General features: G+C 47.6%; 1 protein-coding gene across 1 annotated transcript; it reads left to right on the top strand.

The window, feature by feature from the left end:
* Positions 1-245: 245 nt before the first annotated feature.
* CD5L (CD5 molecule like) lies at positions 246-10635 on the top strand. Its single transcript, XM_077901233.1, has 6 exons — positions 246-421; positions 2817-2843; positions 5930-6250; positions 7292-7609; positions 8337-8657; positions 9714-10635. Exons 1-6 carry the CDS (start codon positions 394-396, stop codon positions 9719-9721), a joined length of 1023 nt encoding a protein of 340 aa, XP_077757359.1. The 5' UTR covers positions 246-393; the 3' UTR covers positions 9722-10635.
* Positions 10636-12101: the final 1466 nt, after the last annotated feature.

The raw sequence follows: 12101 nt of genomic DNA, 5'->3' as shown, positions 1-12101 counted from the left end.
AACATGGCCCCATTCTGGGTACTGACCTTCCCTTGTGAGAGCTGTTTGCCCCGTTTATGCAGTGAAGGGACTGAAGCAGAGGTGGATGGAACTGGGATACCACAGAACCAGGCCAGGCCAGCTTGGGGCTTTTTGTAGTTTCCTTTTATTTTCTGCATTTTTCTGCCCAGTTCCGGTCACCTCCCTTCCTCTGGGGATATGCTGAGCTCAGCAAATCCAGCTCCACCCATCGGCTTCTGGTCATCTGATAATGCTTCTGATAATGCTTCTGCTGCAGATAGGACCTGCTTCTCTCTGTCCTGCTGGCACACTTGTGGCCAAAGCTGACTATTGCTGCTCTGTGGCTTCCTCCCAGCCTCAGATTTTAGGTCAGCATCTCCAGCAGCCTGGCTCATGGCTCTGCTCTTCTCCTTGATCCTCGGTGAGTATCTCTGCCCCTGCTGGCTGAAGCTTCAGAGTCTGCCCACAACTTTCATCAGAAGAGCGCTCTCCCTGTCAAGCTGGTGGGGTTTTCAAGGCACAGCTTCTCCTGCTCTCCTGCCTTCTCTATAACTGGCAATTTCTAAACTTAATCTATGCCTAATTTATAATTTACTTTGATCACCAGGGTTTTTTTCTATTTTCTTTTATTGAACTGACAAATTTATTATAGTTTTTTCCTATTTCCCTTTTAAATAAATTTTCCTAAGTGCATTCTTTATAAAAAGACAAGTGAACTGCAAGACAAATCCCTTTCACAGATCACACTGTCCAGTTTCCTCTCAAAAGTGTTTTGTATAACATTTCCTTAGGGTACACCCAGATTAATTTACAGTAAATGGGGATTTTGGAGTCAAAGGGATCTGAGTTTCAATCCTTGTTCTTTGATTTCTTAGCTGTCTGAATGATTAAATTACCCTCCCTCTCTGGAATCCTATTTTCATCTGTGAAATGAAGATAATATTATGTTCCTCAGAGACTTGTTAGGAGACTTTTCATTAGATAATGTGAGCTTGGGGCACCTAACAATGCCTACTAGGTCCCTTCCCTAATCAGTCACATCCATTTTATTGTCTGTTTTTTTTTTAATTTAAAATTTTTTTAATGTATTTTTTTTATTGAAGTTCGATTTGCCAACACATAGTATAACACCCAGCGCTCATCCCATCCAGTGCTCTGCTCAGTGCCCGTCACCCAGTCACCCCATCCCCCTGCCAACCTCCCCTTCCACTACTCCTTGTTCGTTTCCCAGAGTTAGGAGTCTCTCATGTTCTGTCATCCTCACTGATATTGTCTTGATAATTCGATGCATCACCAAAGCCCACATTGGTTGGGCATTTATGTGCTCTCTGCAGGGGGCTGACTATGTTCCTAAACACTGATACATCCCCTGTATCACCTGAAAGCTAGTCCTGCCCCATCAGGAGCATCCTATCACCTCTCCCCAGCTTTCCTTCAGCCTCACCGCCTTCATGAAACCTCTCTGGTCTAGCTACCCATAGTCATCCACCCCGCTCGAGAGTTTTCAAGTCACTCTTGGGCTCTATCATTTTCATACCTGCATATCAGGCTTGACACCCTCAGTTTCCTTTGCATGAGCATAAGCTTTGTGGTCTTTACTAAACGCATGGGGTGTTATGTGTAATATAAACTTGAGATTTAGACAGTTATAGACAAGGTCTCACTGAGTCTAAGAGTGGCCACATTCTGAAGATTATGGACATAGGCTTGTTTAGAAATTATTTGGAAACAAAGAGAAGAAAATATTCCAGAACAATCCACTGAAATTCTTGGATTTGCCTGAAAGGCTCCAGACAAAAGATCTCCTTCAGAAATATTCCATAAGATATGGTGAGGGCCATGTCAATTCTGTCTGCAGTTCAGAATACCTAGGGCCTTGGGGAGCAGTGATGGACACAGGGCTCAGGACTCTTGGTGGCATTAGAAGGAAGCCTAATGAAGAGAGGAGCCCAATCACTCAGAGGTCTTATAGGAGAAACTATGATGCCCTATGATGTGCTGGTGCTTAAGCCTGAGGGTTTGGAACCAAATGTAGAGCTGCTTTCTGACCTGTTGATTAGGGGTCAGCAAATTACAACATACAAGCTAAGAATGGTTTTTATCTCTCTAAATAATGGGGTAAAAATCAAAAGAAGAATAGTATTTTGTGACAGGGAAATCTAAATTTCAGTGTCCATAAACAAAGGTTTATTGTAGCAAGGCCATGTTCATTCATACCCATATATATACATGGCTGCTCTCATGCTACAGTGACAGAGACGGTGGTGGTAACAGAGACCATGTAGTTACAAAGCCCAAGTTATTTAAGGTATGGCCCTTTACAGAAAAAGTGTGCTGGCTGTAGTCTGAATGCAGTGCCAATGGTACAGACAAATCCTGCCATTTCCCCAGCTCCATGCTGCCCCCATGGCATTGCTGTCCTCCACACCAGAGCCCTCCTGGTGGCCCCCCACATGCCTTCCTGTGGAGCCCAGAGGCTGCACACCACCCCTCCGCTTCAGGCAGTAACTGATCAATTTAATTGGCTAGAATAGAAAGTGAAGCTATCCATGCCTGGGGCAGGGCAACATCTCGTGTACAAGGAACACGTTGGGCTGTAGTAAAATTGGTCTTTGTGGTTCCAGTCAGTGTCCATGTGTCCTTCAGGGCTGGTCATTGCAGGAGTAGGTATCCCTAGGACTGACTTTGGAGGCTCTGTACCCAGCACTCTAGCTTCCCCACAAAGTCTAGCAAAGACTTTCTAGAGAGTTGTGTTGTTTGAACAAAGCCTTGGGATTGATCATATGATCTCACTTGCTTTCTTCTTCCCTCCTCAGCCATTTGCACTGGACCTGGCCTCTTAGGTAAGACTTTGTGGGGTCTTGAGAAGGAGGCCTCCAAGCTCTGGGGATGGAAAACTTGAAGCTTCCTGAGGACATGGGGAGAGGCTCTAGTTCAATAAAATCTTAGTAGATTTCTTCTCCGGTTTTTCAATCCACCCACTCTGTTTATGTAGGTGGGTTTCCACCTCCAGAGTCTGGAAGGGATTGTGGTGATGTTTCCTGCAGGAGGATTCCTTTCCACTTGGTCTCTGTGGCCTAAAACTCTTGGCCATCTCCAAGTAACAAACAAACGGCTTTGTTTGGAGCTCAGAATGTACCTTCCTTCCTTGTAGGCATATCTGAGAGAGGAACTTCCTTTTGCCCTGACGGGTTCTACCTGAAAGGCACTTTTGAACTAGAAACACATCTAGTTGTGTGTAGCATGTGGGGTGATCAGCAGTGGGCAGGCTGGATTTCAGTCTCCACTGACCACCTGTGTGAGGGGTCCTTGGACCATGTACAAGCTGCACAGATAGGCCTATCAAGAGGAAGGCTATGATCTCCAGACTCAAGGGGGTGCTGATTGTGGACTATCAGTTTCTTATACATTATCCCATTGGTCCTCTTTCTCTTGATGGTAGAGGCTTTACCAGTGAAGAAGAGCAGCCACAAACTCTGGTGTGGACATGGGGGACCCCATACCAATGGGATGCAATTCAACTCTTTCAGGAGTGCTGCTTTGGGTTCTTAGTCTAACCATTAGATTACATGGTCTTTTTCCTGTGGTGTCAGGGCTGTCCTCACTGCTTGTACAGGGACCACTGCTCTCCAGCTTTCTCATGGCCTAGGTCTTGCTTCTCCACCCCTGCTCTTGAGTGGTGAGCCAATAAAGTAGGCTTGAGGACACTGCCCAGGAGGCAGCTGTCTCAACTGACCTTTCCGCCCTTCTCTCTGGCTTTCAAATCTCTTCTCAGCTGGATTTCTTTGATACTTAGGCTGTTTCTTTCTTACATATTTCTTCTTTCCTAGGAGGTGTTCTAATCGTCCTTTCCATGGAAAAGAAAACTCATTTAAAGCCCAAATTTTACAATTCAAAATCAGATAACATGCGCATGATTGTGATAGCTGGTGTATCCTGGAGTACACAACCATGCCTGCCTAAATGCTAATCTTGCAACGACCCAAATGCTATTCCTGGGTGACTCCTCTTGAGTTATTTACAGTCTGTAAACTTAGCAAAAATGAAAACTCTTCTTAGTTTTTTGTAGTTAAAATTTAAAATCTATTTCTAGTCTACATTCCTCATTTTGCTTCCCTCAAAAAACACATGGAAGAAAAGAAGACACAAAAACAAATGAACAAACCAAATGTCAACTTCCAATGTACTTTAACATCACCCAAGTCAGTGTTTTCTCACTCAGCAACTTCTTCTGGTGTTGATTCCAGGTTTTAGGGAGTTTGTGCAGAGCTGAGACAAGGTAGGCAGTGGAAGATTTGGCCCTTCAAAGTCATTACATTAGTGCAGGTGCCTGAGTCACCCACGTGTCCCACGTAGTTATAGGTGACATTGTTAGGGTAGGTCACAGACCAGCAGTCACATGTGACTCCTCCATGTGCCCCAGACCTGTCTGTCTAGTGCATTATCCTGGCTTCTCACTTCAGGCTCTTGAAGGGAGCTGAGAGCATAACCACATACATGTTCAACATGCACAAAGCCCAGCACACCTTCTGTAAGAGATGTGGTGTTCAAATTTTTACACTCCCCACTCAAATCCTGGCGGCTTCAGGATCACCCCACACTGCCTAGATGAGGGCATTGTGTGGAGTGTGGTCATTGAGGAGTTCAGTGGGATCAGTTGGGAAAAGGCCATGAAGGAGAACAAGACCATCAAGAACACGTCTAAAGAGTGAGCTCCTACTTCTCCCTTCCCGAAAAGGAGGAACAATTGGGGCCAATAGCCATGCTGTGCTGTCCCTGCTGTACCCTGGTTGGTGCCTGTGAATGTAGCTCACCCAGGCCACTGGTCCATCTCTGCAGTTTGCTCAGCTACCAGCTTCTTTATGCAGCTCTTTGTCCTTTCAGCCTAGATTCTGATGTAGCCTATTCGACATCCTTTCTCTTCTTGACTTTTGTGTGATCTTTTAGAAGAATAAATATTTTTATGTGGAAAAAAAAAAGGCCATGGAGGCATGGCCTATTCAGCTCTTCTGTATCATGCTGTCACTCAGGGGTTGCCAGAGACCTTGTAGGGTTGCCCGAGACCTTTTAAATATTATATCCTGGAGGGCAACAGTGCTGACTATCTTGTTCATTGCTGTTCTCTAAGTTTATAACCCAATACCTGGAATGGAGTATGTGCTCAACAAAACTGTGCTGCCTGATAGGCTCTTCTCTGCTCTCCCACAACCATCTTTACTCTATGTCTTTGTCTTGGTGGAAGAGGAAGAGGATTTCCATTACCCTTTTCCACCCTCAGAGTTATAGTCAGGAAGCAGAAACATGTCCTAGATTCCTCAGAACTTATCTGGAGGCTATAGGGAGACTGTCTCCTACCCCAAGCCCTGATACCCTCAAGATATGAATTTGATGCATCAAAGCTCTGACCCATCCTTCACCCACTGTTCTCTGCATTCCTCTGAGCTGGGTTCTTGGATGCGGGAAGATGTGGTAAAAAGCAACAAGGATAAAAAAAAAAAAGAAGAAGAAGAAGCAACAAGGATGGGTAGGGGGATCATGGATATTAGGAGAGAAAGAGAGTCAGGTTGTTCAGCTAAAATTATTCCTAGACACTCTGCCTCAGTCTGGCTGCCACAGGGAAAGACAGAGTCAAGAAGAAGAGACAACCCAACAGAGAACATCACTTGTGTTCTGACTGGGGGCTTCCACTGCTCAACAGTGTGAGCAGGTGTCTGGAAGTAGAGTTTCTTGGCAGGGTAAGTTAAGAGTGGAGCAGAACGAGAACTCAGGGATGGGGTCCTAAAGCTCCTCTCCCTTCACTTCCCTTTTGAGCTCTCCTTTCTCAGCTCCCAATATCCCACACCCTCTATGAGTGGTGGAAGAGTTCCCAGATGCCTGAGTTCTCTCTGGGCTCTTCCAAATGCCCAGCTAAGCTCCCATATCTTTTCAGAGTCTTCGTCCAGAGTGCGGCTGGTGGGAGGTGACCACCGCTGTGAAGGGCGGGTGGAGGTACAACGGTATGGTGAGTGGGGTACCATATGTGATGATGGCTGGGACATAAAAGACGTGGCTGTAGTGTGCCGGGAGCTGGACTGTGGAGTGGCCAAAAGGGCACTCAGTGGTACTTTATTTGGACCACCGACACAACAGCAGCAGAAAATCTTCATCCAACAAGTCAAGTGCCATGGCATGGAAGAGAACCTGTCTCAGTGTGAAGAAGAAGATGCTTTTGACTGCACCCATGAAGAGGATGCAGGAGTCGTATGTGGGTGTGAGTACTGCAGCCCCACACTCTGTGCCACCCACCCTGTGGGGCATGCTAACCTGTCTTACCCCCCACTGTGGACTTCACAAGTGGCTAACTAGCTCTTTGCCCTTTGCATCTTATTTTTCTTAATTGTGGGGCATGCAGACAAACATTATCCTTAGTTAGTATTATTCCTGCTCTTTGGTTGAGTTGATACATTCACCTTAATTTTAACCTAAATGAGAGCTTGCTTCTCTCCTTCACACACATACAAGCACACCTAGATCCATCCACCACTAAGTGTTGGTTGAAGAGTATAACCTGTGTGTGGAGTTTGTGGGAGCTATGGGGAAGAAAAGAGCTGGCAAGGTATGTTTCCTGGATTTCAGCCCTAAGAAAACCAAGTACAATGCATGCTTTTCCAGATCTCAAGAGTTCCACCAACTAAAGAGTGGACAAGAGATACTCTTAGGAAACCAACACAACACTTTGCTTTCTGTGCATTAATAATCCCCTCTCTGTGTGAACTTCCCATTAGACTGTGATTTGGTGGAGGCGCTGGTCCATGTCTTTTCTTTGTTTTCCTGCAGACAGGGAAACAGCCATTAAATCTTTATGTCTGATGCTGAGATCTCATTCCTACTGCTTAGAGAGATTGAAGGTTGGGAGCATTCATCCATGATACTTGAGTGATAATGCTGAAAATGAATCAGAAAGTTTTTGGGCTTGGACACATTGTGTATGTTACTATTGCATTTTTTTTTTAAATATCTACACGATCCCTCTACTGTCCTCTTGTGAGGAACAAACAAAAACATGAATTTGACAATAATTTGAAAAACTAAAAATGTTACAGAAACAATTAATACACTTGGAACTGAAAAATGACATTCACTCCATTGATTCACTCATCCAACTCTTTCAACAAACATCTATTGGACAATGCTAAGCACTCTAGACACGTTGTACTAAACACCAAGAACAGAGGGATGGTGCCCATGGGGCTCTATTCTGGGAAGATCATGTTCCTGCTTGAACAGACACCTCCTCTTTCCTTTCCCATAGTTCCAGAGAATGTGCGACTGGTTGATGGCCACAAGCGCTGCCAGGGCCGAGTGGAGGTGAAGCAGCAAGGGCAATGGGGCACCGTGTGCAAAGGAAGCTGGAACTTTGCAGCTGCCAAGGTGGTTTGCCAGCAGGTGGGCTGTGGGCGGGCCATACTGACCCGGAAATGCTGCAACAAAGCCACCCAGGGCCAAGGGCCGATCTGGCCGAGAAAGGTGTCATGCTCAGGAAAAGAAATCAGCCTCCAGGATTGCCCTTCTGAAGTTTGGGAAAAGAACAACTGCACCCACGATGAGGACATGTGGGTGGAATGTGAAGGTAAACTCCATGAGTCCAGAGACTGACTAGATTCATTCATGAATTTGATTAAAGAGATTCCATTCAACCAATGTCTATGGAGAGCTAGTTATGCATCAAATGACAGCGATAGAGCCACTTAGTTGTGCTGCTGATCAATTCTTATGTTTTTATGTATTTATTTAAGATTTCTATTAATTTTTTGAGAGAGAGAGTGAGAGAGAGCACATGCAAGGGGAGGGAAGGGGGAGAGAATCCCAAGCAGACTCTGCATGGAGCATGGAGCCCAATGCCGGGCTTGATCTCACGACACTGAGATCATGAACCCAGACAAAATCAAGAACTGGTGCTTAACCAACTGAGCCACTCAGGTGCCCCTCTTGTGTTTTTAAAATGCTAACAATAATGCTTCCCTTTCTACAGGAAAGTGCTTTCAGCAATAGTTAAGTGCCAGATTACTGTGAGCTATTACTATAAGGAAGTCTACATAATAGGAACAGAGCATGCCACTCCATGTATTGTTGAGCTCTTCCATTTTTAAAAACTATTAGAAAGTCATTTGGTAATATTAGACAGAGAACTGGAAGATCCCAGTTAAGGAAAGGGAATTGAGCCACACAGGTGGAAAGAAGATGTAGGCACAGAAACTCAGGGGAGGGTCTTTTGTGCTGATGGGATTTGAATGCAGAGGAGTTTATCCGCCAACCCCTCTGCCTCCCTCCACCCTCCCTCCCTCCTGCACCCGCAGATCCCTTTGACTTGAAGCTGGTAGGAGGAGACAGCCCCTGTGCCGGGAGGCTAGAGGTGCTGCACAAGGGCGAGTGGGGCACTGTCTGTGATGATGACTGGGGAGAAATGGCGGACCAGGTGGTTTGCAGGCAGCTGGGCTGCGGGGCGTCCCTCTCTCCATCTGTCAAATTCCGGAGAAGATTTGGCCCTGGGGTCGGCCGCATCTGGCTGGACGACGTTGCCTGCTCAGGGAATGAACGGTCCCTGGAGCAGTGCCGGCACAGGTTTTGGGGCCATCACAACTGCAAGCACACAGAGGACGTGGCTGTGGTCTGTGCAGGTAAGTCCTGGGTCGGAGCTCATTGGGGGAGGGGAGGGATGGGGGCTTCTGCCACAGTGGTCACCTTCTTCACACTTACTTCACGGGATACAAGTGAAGCATTTGAGCAATAAATAGAAATAATGGTGATATCAATAATAAACCCCATACTGTAGACTTACTGATGTGAGAGTAAGAGAGATTTTAAAAATTAATGGATCAACACCCTTATATTAAACACGAACAAAGTAAGAATCAGAGAAAATAAACAACTTTCCAAATTCATAAAAATTGCTTTGAAGTGATAGAGCAGAACTACAGGGACCAGTCCTGATTCTGAACTCAGGGCTTTTTCTCCCAGATGATCCCAACCCTCACACCTAAATTCTACATCGTGTCACTCCATGGATGGTAGGTGAACCTGTTGGAATGGAGGTGGGGCAGGGGTCTCTTTGGGAATGCCCAAGAGACAGAGTCTTTCCAGACAGTGGGGGTACATAGGCATCTTCAGGGAAGGAAGGAGGAAACTCTGCCTCAACTTGAGCCAGGAAATGCAAATGCAGCCCCTGGGGGCTGAAGCCCAGCTTGGTAAGCATGGTGGGAACGCAGAGCTGCTTGGTTTAAATACCCTGCTGTGGAGCCAGGTGAGGGCTAACGGTTGACCAAGAGCTTGACAGCAGCTAATGCCAAGAAAAGGAGGGATTTAGTCATGGAAGACTATGGTTTGAGCCCTGCGGCTGCCATTTGAGGCTCTGCAATCTTAGTCACTTGACTACTCAGGACCTCTTTGTTTTCATCTATAAAAGAGAAAGACACTTGTCCCACTTACCTTGAAGAGTTTTGTGTGAGGGTGAGATGTGTTAATATACGTGAACACTGTGTGTGGCAGCTGGCTGAGTAAATCCCTGGGATACAGCACCTGATTCCAACCTGGCTCACATCTGAGTGGGATGTGAGCCCACTTTTCTCTTTCTGCTTCTGGGGCCTGATCTTCTTTCTTAGCCTCTTTGAGTTTGAGTGAAATAAATCTCTCTGACGCATCTCCATCCTTACTGTACTTTATTCTTCTCTTTACAGAACAGTAGCCTGGCCTACCTGATGCCTGACCTGACCCCAACAGGCTCCAAGTGTCCCCTACTTCTCATAGGCCCTGATTGGCTGGGTTTGGGCCCTGGGCTGCAGGCTGTACCCACCTCCCGCTCTGCCCCCCAGCAGGAATCTGAACTCTGTGCCCTGCCTTGCCCTAGAGCCAAGCCCTCCTGTCATTGCCTGGAGATGTGAGCTGTGGAATGCCCTCTGCCGGGGAAGATGAGCTCATAGTCCCCCTCTCTTCCCTGAAGGCCCCCATAGCAGCTTGGGCCTGTGCTGCCTCTTTTGCCCAGTCTGGGATCCCCAGACTGGTGCTTTGACCAGTGTGGGCCATCACTGGGCACCATCTATGTCTGAAAGAACATGAAAGGAACCAGATCATTATGTGGAACTTGGGGGAGTCTTTCAGCTCTCTTTCTCACACGTGGGGTGATCGCATTGATAGCACCTTACTGTCCTTCTACTCCTTGGTGGCAGCACATTCTTTCAGGAGCAGAGCAGCGTCCTGTAATTCTAGCTGTTTTCACGGTACTTGGAAACAATGGCTCATCCCCTGAATGCCTGTGATTCAACACCTTTGCTGACCCTCCATAATGGCTAGCCGACGTGGATGCCGTTTATCAAGAAGAATCTCACAAATGCATTCTAAATCATCCAGAGAAACACGTGTTGGTGATGCAGCCGCCTCTGGAAGGAGGGGAGGCTGAGGCAGAAGGAGGTTGGGGAGGCGGGACTGATGCCTTACGCCAATCAGATGATACCACTTTCACTGTATCTACTCAGACGCTGGCGCCTGCACATCTGGGGCAAGGCACAGTGATGATAAGGAGCCTTCAACTCTGAGGCTAAGCTGAGCACCTGCTTATGCCTGCTTTTCCGCTGCCTAATAAAGCAGACCTCACAGTCTCTACAGCTGCCTTCCGTGCTGTGTGCTCTTCCTGCCACTGGGAAGCAGGTGTGTCAGCTTCTCAGCCACCGCCTTGGGGGCAGCACTGGGTAGGAGAGAGCCTGCCAGCAGTAGGACCAGGTGTGATACAGAGCCCTATCTTCCTCTCTTCCCTGGCACGGGAACATAGAGCACCCTGGTTTCGTAGTAGAGAAGAGAAGGCCTCGACAGACATTTGGGAATCTACCCTGCTTACCCAAAGAGATTTTGCTTTTGTCTGATCAGCTCTCTCTATCTGATGAGGTCTTCCTGATTTTCCCTACAGACTAGTGTCCTGTTCCCTTTACCCCACAGTAGCTGGAATCCAGAGGCTCGCTGAGCTGACTCCACTGGGCCATTGAAAAGCTGTTTTATTCTCAGTAGAGCAAGTAGGCTTGGAATTTCACAAAAGAACTCCCAACTCCCCTTAATTTCTACATAAATCTTTCGTTTGTTTCCATTCCACTAAGTCCCCTGAGAACCAATCAGGATAAAAGTAACAGCTCCTGGAAGAGACACAGTGAATCCTTTCCAGAAGGAAGAGCTGACAGTAGCCTAGATAATCAGTGTCACTGAGGAGGTGATGTCCACAGTGGGCATGGATGAAAGAGTGCATGAGGGCCTGAACGGATGAGCATGGGACACTGGCTGCCAGCGCTCAGACACTGCTGTGTCTTGCTGGACACGCCGCTAGCTTCTCCCAGGTACCTCTTATCAGAAGACACACCAGCCAGCACCCCCAGCCCCTCCTTGACAAAGTCCGCTCACCTCGAGCTCTGCATTCAGGGGAAGTACTGCCCGGGAGGTCAGGGATTGTGAGTTGGTTTACACCTTCTCCTCCAAGAGGTCTCTGACACCTGACTCCTCCTGACCCATGCCAGGGTCCATATCCTCAGGAACTCTGCACTCCTGGGCCACACATGCAGTGTGCGCCCCTTCAGCTGGCCTGGGGCGGACAGGGCCCTCTAGGCCTGTGGGGCTGGGGACTGGCAGTAGCCACCTGCACAGTCTCCACTGCACAGAGGGCCCCCGCCCAGGAAATCACCCCAAGGCAGCAGCTGCAGATTTGCCATAAGCAGTATCCACCTGGACTTGCTGCCTGACGGGGTCCTGGTCCTCACCATATACAGGGCTCCTAGATCCATCTTAGTAGAAGACACTGTGAGCAACCCTCTAGCTTGCTCTGGTGGGCAGGCCACTCTCCTGCCCCTTTGTTGTCACTGTGATATTGTCCCCTGGGTAGGTGAGCTTGCAAGCTCAGGGCTTGTAAGCTGGCGTACACCTTGTTCCCCAAGGGCCATGCTTGGGACCCTGCTTATCCCTCTCCTTGTCTGGGTCTTGATCACAGCACACACAACTAACACCTGCGGTGGCTGGGGCATAGTCCCCAGTAGAAGGGTGCTAGCCCCTGAAGTCACCCTGAGGCAGCAGTTACAGATTTGCTGCCATCA

This window comes from Canis aureus, chromosome 6 (genome assembly GCF_053574225.1).
Source record: "Canis aureus isolate CA01 chromosome 6, VMU_Caureus_v.1.0, whole genome shotgun sequence".
NCBI classification, from domain to species: Eukaryota; Metazoa; Chordata; class Mammalia; order Carnivora; family Canidae; genus Canis; species Canis aureus.
This window is presented reverse-complemented; position numbering and strand designations above follow the sequence as displayed.